This window comes from Gymnoscopelus braueri (assembly GCF_963280865.1).
Source record: "Gymnoscopelus braueri genome assembly, chromosome: 16".
Classification (NCBI taxonomy): domain Eukaryota; kingdom Metazoa; phylum Chordata; class Actinopteri; order Myctophiformes; family Myctophidae; genus Gymnoscopelus; species Gymnoscopelus braueri.
The window spans coordinates 49,732,705-49,751,211 of NC_137616.1; the positions used below are offsets into that span (position 1 = coordinate 49,732,705).

An 18,507-nucleotide genomic window follows, 5' to 3' on the forward strand; every position below is an offset into this window, starting at 1 on the left:
TGCTTCCTTTTGAGGTTGGAGGGGACATGTTCCCTCCGTCCCCATAAAGATCAGAGTCCATGTTGACATGAGAGATGATCAGAGGAGCAGAGTTTGTACCACCAGCATTGAAGAATGGATTGAAGAATGGATATAGTTTCTCAGTGAAGGTGCAGCCAGTGAAAGAGTAGAGATGAACTCTGGCCTCCACATCATAAAAGGAGACCAGACCCTCCTCATAATCCAAAAACATTCCCACTTTCTGGACCTCCTCTCTAACAGGGAGGAGGACAGCAGGGCCAGCATTAGCCCAGTACTCATTTCTATTCCACAACCTTATAGTCCAGAAACCATTGTTGGGTTTCAGTGTGATCTTTCCCTTCCTGTTGATGGACTTTCTGGCCACTCCTAGATCCCAGTCAGTCTTCCCTTTAACCTGAACCTCATAGTAAAACCTTCCCGAGGAGAAGCTTTGTTTTCCTAAGGCACAGATACATGTAGAGAATCTATCTGTGTTGTCTGGGAGATTCTTCCATATGTTTCCATGACTCACTTGTTTTCCATCCTCAGACAGGATGAGTCTGGAATGTGCTGTATCAGGGTCCAGAGTCACATTCACTGCATATTGCTGGATCATCCACAGCTCAACATCACACAGCTTCTTCATCTCTTGACTGAGTGTCTTCTCAAGCTGAGCCACAGCTGTCCTCACAGTCCCCACATATGAAGACTGATGGACATTGACGTTTGTCCAGTCCTTGGTGGGTGGAGGGGTGTTGATGGATGAGACGTTCTGGAGGAGGTGGAGGTGGTCTTCAGTGTGTGAGAGCTGCTTCAGCTCAGAGCTTCTCTTCTCTAACTGAATGATTTCATTTTGCAGATCTTTGATGAAGCCTTCAGCCTGTTTCTCTGTTGTTTTCTGCTTCTCTTCAATCACATCAATGAACTCAGCCTGGCTCTTCTCAATACAGCTGATCAGAGCAGTGAAGACCTGCACACTGCCTGCTATCACAGTGTCTGCATCTTTCCTGCTGATCTCTACTGAGTGTTTGACCTCCTGAATCTTCAGTCGTCTCTCCTGGATCATCTGCTGAACTCCAGCCTCTGTCTTTGCTTCATATTCTACTTTCCACTCATGATTCCTGAACTGATTAATCATTTCAGAAATACAACTATTGACAGATACGTTTGGTCTCTTATAGGTTTCTTAACAAGTGGTGCTGGGGTGTCTTCAACCAGTGATGTCTGTCTTTACAGTCCAGGAATGTTTATGATGTGATTACAGCAGAATATTAAGTTGTAAGGGTTTATCTTTCTATGTGTGTGAGGCTCTCTTCTCTTTGACTAATGCTCCTCGCAGCTTTAATCAGCTTTTAAGTCAAGCTGACTGAAGTCTGACCTCATCAAACATGATGTCAGTCTTGCCCAAATATGGAGTTCCACATGGCTCCAGACTGACCTCCACATAACGACAGCTGTTCACAAACGTTTCCATGCAGAGGACCCCCAAAAAGCATCTTGGTCACTTTTCTTAGAGGGGTCCGCAACTTTCAGCTTCATTAACTGTGCGTGCGTGCGTGCGTGCGTGCGTGCGTGCGTGCGTGCGTGCGTGCGTGCGTGCGTGCGTGCGTGTGTGTGTGTGTTACTCAGGGTAATCATCAGTCCCTCACAACTCCATGTCTCTCTCGCTTGTCTTTGAAGAAACATCTCCTATTCATTACCTATTAGCTGCACGTCACTATTAGATGGAGAGGATGTGTGTGTGTTTGTGTTTGCGTTTGCGTGTCCGTGTGTCCTTACACCGTTATACAATTTCTCATAACAATCTTGACAAGAAAATGGCTGAAGTCAAATCATCATTGAAAGCCGTCAGTTTGGTAAATTAAAATGGCCGCCGTCCAACTGGCGTTCATGTTACCGAGATTGTCTTTATTGTTTTTCAAAAAACCTGAACTTAGAACATTCAGTGGATTTTCTGTGGTCTGGGGTTTTCTGAATAATTAGGCTGAAAAGTAATCTGAGTTTGGCCCTTCGACAGTGAGGTCACAGTCGATTAATCCCGCCCACTCTCCTCCTCGCCCCTCCCCTCCCCTATCCTTTCCTTTGGGGGGGGCGGAGCAGAGGCGATGATTGACAGGCAAAATCCCTCACCAGCGACACCCGCAGGCAAAGATTTATTTTTTCATTGCAGTTGAAAAGGCTTTAGAAATGTGAGAGAAAAACACCTGCCATGGATCACTGGAATGGAATTTTCACTTAAAACTTTTTGTACACTTTTGAAGGACCAGGACAAAGACTTTGAATGTGGTGTAAAAGTGAATGTCATTAAACCTTTAAAACAAAGTACTTTAGAAGTCTGTACGGGTACTACGGCAGCCTGAGCAGGACATTAAAGTGTCATGTGGTGTCTTCATACATCACCATTTCATCAGGAGCAGAGTCATTATGTAGATCACATCCATCAGGGATGTGATCAGCAGTGGAAGAAAGTAACTAAGTACTGTACATGTACTCAGGTACTGTACTCAAGTAAAGTTTTGAGGTATTTTTTACTTTGCTGGAGTATTTACATTTTTTTTTACTTTTACTTCTACTCCACAGAGGCAAATATTGTACTTTTACTCCACTACAATTATTTAAAAAACTCAAGTTACTAGTTACTTTTCAGATATAAATTATTATATTATAAAACATACATTAACCACTTTAGCCCTATTGTATACATAGGCTATTTGAAAATAGCCGATCTACAATCTCACAATGCGTCGCATCGCGACGCATTGTGAGCTTGTAGATCGGCTTGTAGATTTGCTATTTTTTCAAATAGCAAATCATTTTTTTTCAAATGTATTACTTTTACTTTTGGAACTTTAAATATATTTCGATGCCAATACTTTTGTACTTTTACTCAGGTAACATTTTGAACACAGGCTTTTTACTTTATGTAACAGAGTATTTTTTTATAATGTGGTATTGCTACTTTTACGTAAGTAAAATATCTGAGTACTTTTTCAGTATCAGTAATACTAAACATGTCTGGACTTGAGAAAGAAAAAAAAACTACACAAACTAGAAAAGGGTGCATATCTCCACCAGGCTGGGTTGCCTAGCCAGGGCTGTGTGTGGGTCAACAGGACACGAGGAAGCTGGGGGGGAGGGGGAGTATCCCTCTAGAGAGAGACATTGTTATTTAGATAGCATATTGTTTAGACATTTTGTTTACCTCGTATCCTAGTTTCTCTGAAACGCTACATTGTTCTCTCTGCTACTATTTGACTGTTTACCTAATCTCTCAAGAACAGATCCATCGCTGCGCTTGAATCTGTAGCCGTGTTGAGAACCCGTGCACAATTGGCTACAAGTGGGCGTGCCATCGGATCAGGAAACAGGCCGCGCTTTACCCAATCAAAATATAGTGGGCGGGATTTACGTGTGTGCGGCTCGTTCCCAAACCGAAACTCATTTAACAATAGCGTCCTCGGAGCCGACAAAACCACGGAAAGTTAGTTAACATTTTAACTTGCTCTTTCATCATAGAAACAAGTGGGCTTATAACCAAAACCATCCATGTTCTTTGGGAGAAATGGTGTTAACATAGTCACACCACCGGAAGTGGAAGGCTGAAGGCAGACCAAAACCCCGGTTTCCCTGAGCACGGGTCCTCCGTACAGCTCCGCCCAGAGCCAAATGAATACGTGAAAAACAGCAGAGGGCGCTGTTTTTCCTTTTTATTTGACGATGGGTTCACATATTGCTGTTTACCTTGTTTGTTAACTAGAGTTCCTGTTTACTCTGCTTATTCCGGTCTCACCCTTTAACTCACTCTGGATAAAACCATCTGCTAAAACATTTAAATAAAGCATTTCTAACTGTAACCATCATTTGCAGGACATACTGGGGTATACTGTTCACATGTGTGGTGTCCTTATTGGACAGAAGAGAGAGGTGAATGGGAACCAGAGTGCCAGTTGAGCCCTGGGATCCGGGTCAACTTGCTTTCACCTGGCCTTTACTGAGCGCGCTCTGAACGACTTCATGAATATTCATGAGCTGCTCTGCTATAACGTCCTCAGTGACAGGCAGGAGAACGTAGAGGTCAAACAGAGGTCAAACACAAAGGTCATCCACCACATATACCAGGCTAAAACTCTGTGTCTGTGAAGCTCACAGGTTTTCTTCAATGTGTGCCTTCATTCAGTGCCTCATGTCCATAATGTTTGTGATGATGTAATTATATCTTAACCACATGAACCCGAGCGTCCCTATTCAGACAGAGAGCGGCTCCATCTCCAGCTCCTCCTGGATGCACGTCAAAGTGTCCTTGAGCAAGAAGACACTGAACCCCTAACTGCTCCTGGTGAGCAGGTTGCTGGTGCCTTGCATGGTTTCCTCCACTCGCCAGTGTGTGAATGTGTCAAATAATGACAGATATCTGGGTGGGACTGTCCTATGGTGTCATGTACCTGCTGACACCTCTAGATACTGAAACAGACACATTCATAGTGATGCAGGCACTTGTATTAAGAAAAATCATGTTTTTAGTGATTACGCTAGAGGGCGCTCTTCGCCAACCTGTGAATGATGCCTTGACTGCGAGAGAACGATAGAACTGGAAATGATGAAATCTCAAAATCTCTGGCAGTGGGTGAGTGTTAATGAGTTAATACCTGGCAGTGAATGTGTTAAAAAAGAAACGGCACACTTTCGTGTCAGACATAGTTTTCTCCACAACCTCCTCCTCCTCCCCTCCAGGGGTTCGTTCAACATGTACCCAGCAGTACAACGCTTGTCACACTGATAGCGTGACTGGGTGGCAGGTTAGTTAGCGGTGGCATTTAATGACGTGACTGGATGGCGCTCCAGTGGCAGGTTAGCGGTGGCAGTTAGCTAGAACCGCGCGCCCGGCTGTTTGTTCTCCTGCTAATGAAAAACAAACTGGTTATGAATGTCATTCCGTCGTTGTGTTCCCGGACACGCCACGGTGCTGTGTTCTGTGGAGGGGTAAATGCCACCACAAAAGGAGGCTCACATTGTCGTTTTCCAGAACATAAATATTTACATCCCCGCCAGCGCCCTGCAGTGGAGCGAGGCTTGAAGCTCTCATAATGAGAAGCGCTGGGCTTTGCGTTAGCAGCACCTCATGTAAGCTGAGCACCTCTGTGCTGTAAAAACTACAGCTGTTCACCTCAATGTCTGCTGTTTTGTGTCACGTGTCGTGTTGGGCAAGTTACTGAGGATGTGTTCTAAGTCACTAGTTACTTATTACTCCTTTAAAAAGTATAATATATACCACTTATTACTTGGTATCAAGAGTAACTAATATTATAACTATTAAGTTATTTATTTTATTTTTTATTGTTTTAATCTAAAATGTATAGTAGCGAATAATTCTTTACCCCTTTTTCTCCCCAATTTACTTGTTATGCCAATTGATTCCTCCCCACACATGTCTGTGTTGTCACTGCTGTCGTATCCTACTGTCCCCCCACCAGGAGGACGTAGAGGATTCGAACCCACAACGTCCGTCGTGGTGGGCAGTGACTTTACCACTGCGCCACCCGAGCGAAATTATAATATGTTACTTTTGCTAATCTAAGGCAACTCTCCTACCAGAAGAAGGCGAGTTGCATTGGCAGACTAGACGCTGTGCATTGGTAGAACTCTGCATTGGTAGAACTCTGCATTGGTAGAACTCTACATTGGTAGAACTCTACATTGGTAGAACTCTGCATTGGTAGAACTCTACATTGATAGAACTCTACATTGGTAGAACTCTACATTGGTAGAATTCTGCATTGGTAGAACTCTACATTGGTAGAACTCTACATTGGTAGAACTCTGCATTGGTAGAACTCTGCATTGGTAGAACTCTACATTGGTAGAACTCTGCATTGGTAGAACTATACATTGGTAGAACTCTGCATTGGTAGAACTCTGCATTGGTAGAACTCTGCATTGGTAAACTCAAAACTCTACATTGGTAGAACTCTACATTGGTAGAACTCTACATTGGTAGAACTCTGCATTGGTAGAACTCTACATTGGTAGAACTCTACATTGGTAGAACTCTACATTGGTAGAACTCTACATTGGTAGAACTCTACATTGGTAGAACTCTGCATTGGTAGAACTCTACATTGGTAGAACTCTACATTGGTAGAACTCTGCATTGGTAGAACTCTGGTGGCTCTGCATGCCTTCATGTTAATTTAACTGTGAGGGAGTATAAATGTAACCTAATAAATGAACAGTGAGGATGTCACTGTGCTCCATCCGTAGCTGAAGCTGTGTTGTTATGAATATGATTGGCTCTTATGGGACACACAGTGTTCACACTCAAACGCACCCACACTCTCATGAATGATAAAACACACCTGTACTCCCATGAACGTACACTCATACTGTGTTCACACATTAATGAGCCCTCTAAGCTTACCTCGGGAGACTTAGGCGCACGGCAACACTAATCATCCATTCACACACGCCCATGCACGTACACACGCACGCACGCACGCACGCACACACGCACCACTTGCTGGAATGCCTTGTATGGAATGAGGAGAGAGTGTAAATCTGACATGGGAGATAGGTAGGTGTAGGTACTTTATTCATCCCTGAGGGGAAATTAACGACAGACCAAACACTACTCAAATAAGAGTCAAATGGCTTGAATTCAACATCCACCTCCATCCTTATAAGCCTGGTCAAGCCAACCAGATGAGGAGTTGTACAGTCTTATTGCTGCAGGCAGAAATGAGCCTCAAGAGGTGGTTGTCTGTGGCTTCAGTAGAGTCAGTGCTGCTGTATGGAGACATGTATCATAGACATAGACTCTATGGGGCTGAGACACAGACATGGACACAGACATGGACATAGAAGACATAGACATAGAAGACAGACATAGAAGACATGGACATGGACACTCACAGCACAGCAGGAAAGGGCCCTGGATGGAGTTAACACAAGAATGATACCTACCTACCTACCTACCTACCTACCTACCTACCTACCTACCTACCTACCTACCCATACATCCATCCAACCTTTCAGTCCTGTCTTGCTCTCAGACCTGTCTTGCTCTCCGACCTGTCTTGCTCCCAGACCTGTCTTGCTCTCAGTCCTGTCTTGCGCTCAGACCTGTCTTGCTCGCAGACCTGTCTTGCTCTCAGACCTGTCTTGCTCTCAGTCCTGTCTTGCTCTCAGACCTGTCTGTCTTCATGTCTCTCAGGTGTCAGACAGAGCGTAACCCCTGGGTGATGTTGACCTCCGCCCTGCTCACACACTGCCAGGGGTCAGAGGTCAACGTGGGTCAGCAGGTCGTCACCATGATCCGGTCCCTCTACAACACCAAACACAAGCTCCCTGCACAGGTACCAACTGTGTGTGTGTGTGTGTGTGTGTGTGTGTGTGTGTGTGTGTGCGTGTGCGTGTGTGCGTGCGTGTGCGTGTGTGCGTGCGTGCGTGCGTGCGTGCGCGCGCCGCACTATAAGAACCTTTAATGTCATTCTGTATGTCTAGCAGCTCCACAAGCTGACTGTGATATTAGTTTAGCGGTAATGCTATTCAGCGTGAACAACCTGTACTGTCTGGATGGATGTCTAATATTAGTGTGTGTGTGTGTGGGGGGGTTACAGTAAGGGGGGGGGGACAAGGGGAGCCTTTTACTTGTGCTTCTGAACAGCTTTAATTTGAATCTGCTGGAATGAAACCGCCGGAGCGTGGGGGGAGCCAGATTGCATTGTGTTATCCATATATTAGTGTGTGTGTGTGTGTGTGTGTGTGTGTGTGTATGTGTGTGTGAGTGAGCACGTGCGTGTGTGCAGGCGGGCGTGTTTCTTCTTAACCCATTAAGACCTGAGGCGATTCTTAAAAAAGTTTTCTAAATCCTAAAAAAACATTTAAAAAAATAATAAAAAAACATTTTTTTATACAAGCTCATAGCGTGGCACTCGGTGCCGCGCTATGAGCTTGTATATCTGCTATTTTTGAGTAGCCAAAGAAATCTAAAGTGACACAGATGCGTTCCAGGTCTTAATGGGTTAAAAGCATTATGTGTCTGTACAGTCTCTGAATATCGATTAACCTTTACTGTCTGTTCTGTGCTTACTCTACTCTCTCTCTCTCTCTCTCTCTTTCTCTCTCTCTCTCATATTATTCTCCCCCCCCCCTCTCCTCCTCTGTGTTGTACAGTGCATCCTCCACACAGCCTCACTGCTCCAGGGTCATCCAGGTCTTCAGCTTCCAGCCCTCAAGCTGATGGCCGAGAGCCAAGACCAACAGCTCCTCCAACTGACCCAGGATCAGATCAACTCCATGTCACAGGTACCATGTGTCCACAGCCTGTAATGTACACTGTTTATGTTACGTACACAGCCTGTAATGTACACTGTTTATGTTACTTACACAGCCTGTAATGTACACTGTTTATGTTACTTACACAGCCTGTAATGTACACTGTTTATGTTACTCAACATGAAAAGCAGATTCATGTTGAATAACCTGATATCATGGAGCTGAGTGGGGAAAGGATTCCACAGATTCAATTCAAACCTAAATGGTGCGAAAGCGTGTCAGTGTTGGTACTCAAAAACTATTCCCAAGGTTGGCAGGTATGTAATAAGAGATTATCAGAGTGGTCTTACAGATCACATTCACTACTGTGCACGCTCCTGGTACTGTGCACGCCCCTGGCACTGTGCACGCCCCTGGCGCTGTGCATGGCCCTGCCACTGTGCACGCCCCTGGCACTGTGCACGCCCCTGGCACTGTGCACGCCCCTGGCACTGTGCACGCCCCTGTTCTCTTACTGTGCTTTGTGTGCGAATCCCACAGATTCCAGTGCAACAGCAGCAACACATTCATATTGTCTGATTGTTTTTGTTTTTCAAACTCTGAACGAAAACAAAACAAATCCCAAAACGGTGAAAAACTAAAATTCAATGTCTAGGTTTGGGTGTGAAGATTAGATTTGTAATTAAAATGTCATTATGAGAAACATGAGAAAAAATAAAGAGCAAATGAGAAAAGGTAATTGATGTGGCTGCAGTGACACATATTTAGTTTGTTTTCTCCACTGTAATGTATTCTACTGGTAGATGTGTGTTAAGCCCTGTTGTTGTGAGAGGAAAACAGAGGAGATAATGAGAGATGGAGAGACAAAGAGAAGAGGAAGGTAGATGGAGAGGAGAGGAGGTTACAGATATAACAGAAGGTGTTTAGTTGCTTTGACAATTTGTATTATCGTACAAAATGTAACAAACAACGGTTAAAATTATTATTAGATTCTTCTATCTGTCGCATGAAATACACACTCCTGGTGGAAAAAGGGCAGCAACATCTGGGCTCTCCATACATGGGGAATAAAAGAGAGACAGACCGACAGATAAGGAATGAACTCCCCATTGCAATTAGAACTGCTGACTCACTCCCAATATTCTGCCGTAATCTGAAGACCTCTTCAGACTCCATCTCAGCCCGTAGCACTTTGTCCTCCTAGCCTTGACCACCTTGCAGGATTATGCAAAGGTTAAAATGTAACTTAGATATCATGTTATGTAGACAGATGCCAGGTCATTGTTGACCTGGCATCCTATAGTGTGTATAGTTTCAATGTAGGCTGATGATGGTTTATTTTATTATTAGATTACTATTTTTATGCATTTGATGTATTATGTGTATTATGATGTATTATCTTGTGTCCTTGCTTACTGTAAATCGCTCTGGATTAAGAGCGTCTGCTAAATGCCTAAACTGTATATACAGTATGGTTATAGAATGGATACAGACAGACAGACAGACAGACAGACACAGATACAGTTCTATTTCCTAATATTCACTCTGATGTCTCGCTACGGGAGAGAGCGCCCTCTGGCGTGATCACAGAAGCATTACTTGTACACTTGATCGCCCTCTTGACAGGAGGCCCCGCCCTCTGACAGGAGGTCCCGCCCTCTGACAGGAGGCCCCGCCCTCCTCAGTGTATCAATCAGAGGCGTGTCAGCTCCTTCACTCGTGTTTTCTTCTCGTCGATCGACAGAAGCGTCTCTCAGTTCCTCATCAAGTCGAACGCGCTGAGAAAGTTTCACAAAGGACAGAATCGCATCTCTGTAAACACTGAAAACACGGTTTGGACGTGTTACACGTCCTTGGCACTGAATGACTCTTTCACTGCCAGACTTATTTCTGTCTGTGTTTTGCCCAGTGCCAGGATTATCTTACCTTTTCAAGTAGTCACAGAATAGTTATCTCCAGTATGATTGAACCCCTGATGGTTGCTAATCAGGTATGGTTTAATCAACGAGGTCATTGTGACCTCGTTGACATCTGCTGTCTGATGTTTGAAGATGGAATGTTTCACTCAAAAATACATGGTAAAAAAATGTGATTTTCTTTTTCTCTGTTTATTTTTTAACATTGAAGTGAATGGAGCAGCAACTTTTTAAATAGCGTTATCTCCTAGTTCCTTTGAGATGCTTTTCTTTTTTTTTTTTTTACTCGTGAAAACTCGTTCTTGGCACTCAGGGCATTCAGAGAATACTCGTGATAACTCGTTCTTGGCACTCAGAGAGTTAAACATGCTGGCAGAAGCTAGAGCCTGTTTAGTCAATACCCCTGGCAGTGAATGTGTTAAAGTTGTACAATGCAGATTCACAAATAACGATTTTTAGCAACCTCTACTGGTCACTACCGTCACTGCATACAATTTCCGTAGTCCTCGATTACCCAGAATTCCATTTATTTTCACCGGAAGCCGGAAGCGTTTCAAAAAGCGTTATTTTAATTGTTTTATACTATCTGCGGATCGTTTCTCTTAGCCAGTGGAGCATTAGTTACCATGAGCTGTGCTTTCTTTTTCTGTTCTTTTTCGATCTTCCAATCCTACATTCTCTTAACCCATTAATACCTGGGACGCATCTGTGTCACTTTTAGATTTCTTTAGGCTATTCAAAAATAGCAGATATACAAGCTCATAGCGCGGCACCGAGTGCCGCGCTATGAGCTTGTAGATCTGCTATTTTTGAAAAAATCGTGAAAATTATTTCTAAAATATATTTTTCCGATTTTTTTTTTTAGGATTTTGAAAATGTTTAGAAGCGGCCTCAGGTCTTAATGGGTTAAAATCAGCGTGAGGTTCCTTTTTGTTATTAGCGCGGTAGTTCCTGGCCAAACAGGAAACCAGTGCATTTCCGCCTCCGTTTTCCGGCCAGATGACGTCATTTTCCCGGGAAAGTCCCCCCCGTCACCGTTCAATAGAAAATATATAAATAAAAGGCTTCCGGGGGTGAAATTCATGGAGTGGGTGTTGCGAAACTTTTGCCACTCACAAAAGATATACAATTTAACTTTAGTTTTGTTGAACAAGTTACCTAGTATTACTTTAAGCATTCTGACTAATCTTTCAAGAACCACAGAATGTTTATCTCCAGTATGATTGATCCCCTGATGGTTACTAAACACTGAGGGTTTCACTGTTTCACCGTTTGCTTGTTATACCCAGTTGAAAGTAGCATGTTTACATAGTAAAACACAGGAGCTGAGATACACAATATTTCCCAAATACTTTAACCAGGAAGTGAATGGAGCAGTACATCTTTGATCACGTGATCTCCTGGTTCTGTGTGAAAAACAGAAAAAATAAGAAATGATGGAGATCTCCGTCAATGGCAGTGAATGAGTTAAGTGGTTAAACCTCTCTCTCTCTCTCTCTCTCTCCCCCCCTCCCCCCACACAGGAAGTGGCGTCCTCCTGTGACGAGGAGCTCCTCACGCTGCTCCTGGACGCCGGTCTCCTGGTGGGCGTGGCCTCCTCGGCGCTGTACCCCCCGCTGTGCTCCCACCTCCTCTCTCGGCAGCAGGAGCGCGGCTGGGACGTGGAGGAGGCCGCCGCCCGCCTCCTGGCGGCGGGCCACGCCCCCGAGGCGGGCTCTCTGCTCCTGGCGCACCGCGGCGCCCACCCGGCACAGAGCACCTTCAGCACCGCGCTGGCCGTCCTCAAGAAGTGGCTCTGATTGGACCACAGTGGCCCCTCCCCCTCTCTGCTGTAGCTCTGATTGGACCACAGTGTGTGTGGCCCCTCCCCCTCTGCTATAGCTCTGATTGGACCACAGTGGCCCCTCCCCCTCTCTGCTGTAGCTCTGATCGGACCACAGTGTGTTAGGCCCCTCCCCTTCTCTGCTGTAGCTCTGATTGGACCACAGTGGCCCCTCCCCCTCTCTGCTGTAGCTCTGATTGGACCACAGTGTGTGTGGCCCCCTCCCCCTCTCTGCTGTAGCTCTGGGACGATTCCGCTGTGTTACGATCATACTGGAAAAAAAACATCTGTTTAACCCATTAAAACCAGGAACGCATCTTTGGGCTATTCAAAAATAGCAGATCTACAAGCTCAAAGCGCGGCAGATCTGCCTGTAGATTGTAGATCTGCTATTTTTGAAAAATATTGTTTGTTTTTTTTGCAAATCTTTGAATACATATATTTTTAAAGCGAACATTTGTAAAATATTTTGTTCTGGAACAAAATATCCCCAAAATGTCCCAAGCGAACATGTGTAACTAAAATCTTTGCTTCTAGAAGTCCCTGGAACAACTTTTTTTTTTTACAAATGTTCGCTTTAAAAAATATATATTCAAATATTTCCCCACAAAAAAAATCACGATTAATACAAAAAATAGCAGATCTACAAGCTCATAGTGCGGCACTCGGTGCCGCACTATGAGCTTGTAGATCTGCTATTTTTGAATAGCCCAAAGACATCTAAAAAATGACACAGAGATGCATTGCCCGGTTTTAATTGGTTAATAATGATTCAGTGCATGTGTACGTGCACTCACTCACACACACATGGCCATGCATGTGAGAGATGAGACACACACACACACACACACACACACACACACACACACACACACACACACTTGCGTGCGCGCATACTGTACAGTATGATAAGTGAGTCATTCAGTGTGTGTGGTGTTATTGGTGTGTGGATATCAGTCTATTGTTCCATGACAGCGTTGGTTTTCCATCGTTTAGCAGCCTGCCTCCTCTCCATTGTTCTAACTCTAATAACCTCTAATTGATTCCATACAAACTAATTGGACCCGCAGCAGACCCCATGCTCCCTGTGTGTGTGTGTGTGTGTGTGTGTGTGTGTGTGTGTGTGTGTGTGTGTGTGTGTGTGTGCCTGTGTGTGTGTGTGTGTGCGTGTGTGTGTGTGTGTGTGCGTGTGTGTGGTATGTGTGGTGCCACGCCCCCATAGAGACCACATCTACAACATGTTGCCATGTGACACGTTGTGAGCTTGACCTGTGTGTTCCTGCACACACTCACACACACGCACACACACACACACGCACACGCACACCCACACACACACACACACTCGTTAATACAATGTCTCTGTCATAGTGTCACAGTTTGTCTTTGCCACGCCTCCTTTCCCTCACTGACTCCAAATAAAGAATAATCTAATCATATCAGTACACTGTATTGGGTGGTTTCATTGTATTGTATAGCATCTTAGCGTGTCGCATCGCATCGTATCCTATTGTAACGTATTGTATTGTTTATGTGGATAGATGGAGCAGCTGTCACAATGGGAAATTGTTTTCAAGGTTCTTTATCGTTCCATCTTGTTTACAGGTACATAGGAGTAAAACTGATTTTATTGTTCCATATAAGAGTAAATATGATTTGCATTTGGCTTCTTTAAACATTGCAGCAGCGATAATAGTACTGAAAGTAGTAATAGTATTTAAAGTAATAATAGTAGCTAAAGAAACAAACACAAAAGACAGTAGGATTATAAGAGAATTAATATATTTTTAAAAAATCAAGGGATGAACAATTGAATGCAAAGTATTATGTGCATGCCCTTCAGTGTGTAACACACACATATGCGTGTGCGCGTGCGTTCTGCATGTCTCTCTCTCGCTCTCTCTCTATCTCTCTCTCTCTGTGCGTAGACCTGCTGTTGTCAGCACTTCTTCATTGCTGATCTCCTGGGCAGAAACAAAGATGTTTAATGACAAGTAATCACTGAACGTAGCAATTATAGCAGCATTCACCCCCCATGTGCTGTACACTCCTACGTCTCAACCACACACACACACACACACACACACACACACACACACACACACACACACACACACACACAAACACAGGTGTCTGTCTTATTTCACTTGTGAGGACAAACTTTAAGTCAGCAACTTTATGAATATCATTTAAACTTTTTGTTTCCATTTTTAATCCTAACCCTACAGCCTGAGTTATACTTTGTTGTGAGACGGTGTCCCGCTCCCACGTCTACAAGCTTGTTGAAGGTCAGTGACACGATGGTTTTGGCAAGATGACATATAAAAAAAATTATTTTAAAGGCATTTATCAGGTTTGTTAAAATGTACATGTTGTAGTCATGTTGGTTTCAATTTTAAAATGAAAATGATATAATGTGTCTGAAAATGTCAAACGGTGTAACAGTGTAAAAATATTGAAATATTGAATATTTTATCCACTGGAAGTGAATGGGGGAAAAGATAATCTGACCTTATTTTAAATATCAAATGCAATGCAATGCAATGCGGTCTAGTCAAGCTTGTATCAGCTATTTTCAGCAGAGATTTAGTATAAAGGGAAGAAAAAACTAATCAGAACCCTGGATTACTATGTGGATCAGAGGACAAGAGGTTATAGATGACTATGTAGAGGACAATATGTTATATATGACTATGTTGAGCAGAGGACAAGAGGTTATATATGACTATGTAGAGCAGAGGACAGAGTCAGGACTGTAGTCCATGTATCTCCAGAACCGTCTCTCCGTCCGACCAACTTCAAACTTGAGTGAGGCGTCAAGTCGGTTGGATAGGTGATCCGCCGATCTAACTTGTATGACAATATATGGGCCTATGGCCTGTGGCCATATATATGGGCCTACTGATGACATTAAGTCCATATGTGGACTTAAACGGGACAAGGCCAGACAGACAGGTACAATGGGTAAAAAGGGTATTGCATAACCGTGCATTCCCAACTTGCATCGTTCCAGAATAGCACACGCAGAGATTTAGCTTTATTTATAGATATGTAGATGCATGGATTTCCTTAAAAAGCATCTCACGGCATCCATGTTTGTTTATATCATGTTGCCATGGTCGTCCAATATTTTTGTGGAGGTCATTCTGGAGCCGTGTGGAACTCCATATTTGGGCAAGACTGACGTCATATTTTATGAGGTGAGATCTCAGTCAGCTTGGTTTAAAAGCTGATAAAAGCTGTGAGGAGAATTAGTCAAAGAGAAGAGAGCCTCACACACTGAAAGACAGATCTTTAGATCCCACATGGAAAGATAAACCGTTTTAGAATCTTTCCAGTGTTTCAGTGTGTAGCAATGGCGCCCGCTAGCGGTCTGCTGTCTGAAGAGCACTTCCTGTGTTCTATCTGTATGGATGTGTTCACTGATCCAGTCGTCACTCCATGTGGACACAACTACTGCAAGACCTGTATCACACATTACTGGGACATTAATGATGTGTGTCAGTGTCCACTATGTGGAAATATCTTCTGTAAGAGACCAGAAGTATCTGTCAACAGTTTAGTTTCTGATATGGTTCATCAAATCAGGAATCACAAGTTGAAAGAAGAATATGAAGCAAAGACAGAGGCTGAAGTTCAGCAGATGATCCGGGAGAGACAAGTCAAGATTCAGGAGGTTAAACACTCAGTAGAGATCAGCAAGAAAGATGCGGACACAGCGATCAGAGTAGTCTTCACTGCTCTGATCAGCTGTATTGAGAGGAGCCAGGCTGAGCTCATTGATGTGATTGAAGAGAAGCAGAAAACAACAGAGAAACAGGCTGAAGGCTTCATCAAAGATCTGCAAGTGGAAATCATTCAGTTAGAGGAGAGAATCTCTGAGCTGAAGCAGCTCTCACACTGAAGACCACCTCCACCTCCTCCAGAACTTCACCTCCATCAACACCCCTCCACCCATCAAGGACTGGACAAATGTTAATGTCCATCAGTCATATGTAGCTGTGGCTCAGCTGGAGAAGGAACTCAGTCAAGAGATGGAGAAGAAGCTGTATAATGCTGAGCTGAGGATGATCCAGCAATATACAGTGAATGTGACTCTGGACCCTGATACAGCACATCCCTACCTCCTCCTGTCTGAGGATAGAAAACAGGTGTATGATGAAAACATATGGAAGAATCTCCCAGACAACAAAGAGAGATTCTCTGAATATGTCTGTGTCTTACAAAGCTTGTCCTCAGGAAGGTTTTACTATGAGGTTCAGGTTAAAGGGAAGACTGAGTGGGATCTAGGAGTGCTCAGAGAGTCCATCAATGGCTGCTGTTGGCCCTGCTGTCCTCCTCCCTGTAAGAGAGAAGATCCAGAAAGTGGGAGTGTTTGTGAATTATGAGGAGGGTCTGGTCTCCTTTTATGATGTGGAGGCGGGAGTTCATCTCTACTCTTTCACTGAGAAACTATATCCATACTTCAGTCCCTGTTTTAATGATGCTGGTACAAACTCTGCTCCTCTGATCATCTCTCCTGTCAACATGGATGTTCATCTTTATGGGGACGGAGGGAACATGTCCCCTCCTACTTCAAAAAGAAGAAAAACATAAATGTGTCCCCTCCAGTATAATATTTACTGTAGTTTTTATTTTAATAAAGTGTACTGAAGAACAATCCCATGACCCTATTTGCTCCCTCTGAGGTGTGTTGTCTCTGCTCACATTACTGAGAAATAAAAAGGATCCTCAATAGGATGAAATCCACTGAGGTCTGCTAAAGTGTGTTTAATAAAGAATAAACAAAACCACATAAAAACATGATCATCAAGAGAAGGAGGGGAACTCGCTCTCATATTTTCTGTCAAGTAGAAACCTCTTATGTTCCAAACTGTTAATTTTCAGGATTCAAATTCAAAAATAGCAAAAGTAGCAGATTTACAAGCTCAAAATGTGTCGCTTCACACTGCTATTTGAGCTTGTAGATCTGCTACTTTTGATGCTTTTGTGTGACGCTGTAGTATGATCAAGTAGGGCGATTTAATTTACGAAAAAACGAAGTAAAAATATGGAGATAAAAGGTTTCTGCCCGACAACAACGATATACCTATTTTTCTGGAATCTAAATTCCATTTATACACTCTCAGACTTACAGACCTGTAAAAGTCCATTTGTTTCCTAGCTATTTATCGTTTAGCTGGGGACCCCCCTGAACCCCCTCAAGGACCCCCTGGGGTCCCCGGACCCCACAATGTGAAAAGTGAACCAGTACTGTTTTTGTCAGTAAACGGGCTCCCTGCGCTCGTCTTTCCACCGAGACATTGTTTGTTTACATCCAGGGTTGAAAAAAAAATCTGTGGATTGTCAAAAAGACTCAAAATAAAGTAAAACCACTGGCATTGGTGGATTAATTCATGAATTAATACCTGGCTATGAATGTGTTAACAGTGTGAGTGTGGTGTATGAGTGTACGGACATTACGGGTCCATTTGGTTACATTTGTATACACTCTCACAGTTAGATATAGTTAAATAATCACTGAGGATTTGATTGTGTGCCAGCCTATTACCACCTGTCTGTCTGTTTTCCAGCCTGTCTGTCTGTTTTCCAGTCTGTCCTCGGCTTCCAGCCTGTCTGTCTCTATACCTGTCTGTCTGTTTTCCAGTCTGTCCTCGGCTTCCAGCCTGTCTGTCTCTTTCCCTCTTATTGTTTTTATTTCTTATTTTTTACATTGTGTTACATTGGTGTGAAGGGAGCCAAAGTGTTGCTATGGTATCCGGCACTGTTGTTCCAGCGTGTTCAACAAACCACTTTGTGGCTGAACTGTACATTAACGTTATGTTGACACTACTGTAGATCTGCACTTAAACGTTATGTTGACACTACTGTAGATCTGCACTTAAACGTTATGTTGACACTACTGTAGATCTGCACATAAATGTTATGTTGACACTACTGTAGATCTGCACCACATTGTTGTGCACACTGGCAGTAAAGTAGATCCATGTTGTTTTTTGTGAATATTATTTAACATTTTGTGAAGGGTCTCAGATCTCAGATCCACGTCCTGCTTCCCCTCCTTATTTTCTTTCACAGGCTGTTGATTTGTTTAAAATTTTCCTTGTTGATTTGTTTTTGTTTTCACAGTGTATTTATTTAGCTGTTGGAAGTCATGGCTGCCAGTTCCCACCTGAGGTCATGTGGGAGTTCCCACAGCTCCAAACTGTACTGAATAACTGCTAGCTTGCATAGCGTCTTCAGACTAGGACTTAAGTCTAATATATACAGGTCATTAGATTCTCCATATCCTCCAAATGTGATGATACGATCTCCCACCATGCAACAGCACATATCATACATCCCTGAACACGGGCCTTTCCCCTTGGGCTCAATCTTCTTCCAGGAGAAGGTCTGTGGATTTAATTTCCACATATCATTGAAATCTGAGTTCAGGTTTTGCTGGTTACGACCACCAAATATGTACAGCTCTCCTTTGTACGCAAAGGCTGAATGATC

At 43.5% G+C, this 18,507-nt stretch overlaps 1 protein-coding gene across 1 annotated transcript in view; it reads left to right on the forward strand.

The window, feature by feature from the left end:
• The window catches only part of nbas (NBAS subunit of NRZ tethering complex), a 245,306-nt gene extending 232,698 nt beyond the window's left edge, over positions 1–12,608 (forward strand). Inside the window, exons 49-51 of the mRNA XM_080452909.1 lie at positions 7,208–7,349; positions 8,170–8,301; positions 11,711–12,608. Coding sequence (XP_080309035.1) covers positions 7,208–7,349; positions 8,170–8,301; positions 11,711–11,986 — 550 coding nt within the window. The 3' untranslated portion in view covers positions 11,987–12,608. The remainder of the gene's footprint in view (positions 1–7,207; positions 7,350–8,169; positions 8,302–11,710) is intronic.
• The last annotated feature ends 5,899 nt before the right edge of the window (positions 12,609–18,507 follow it).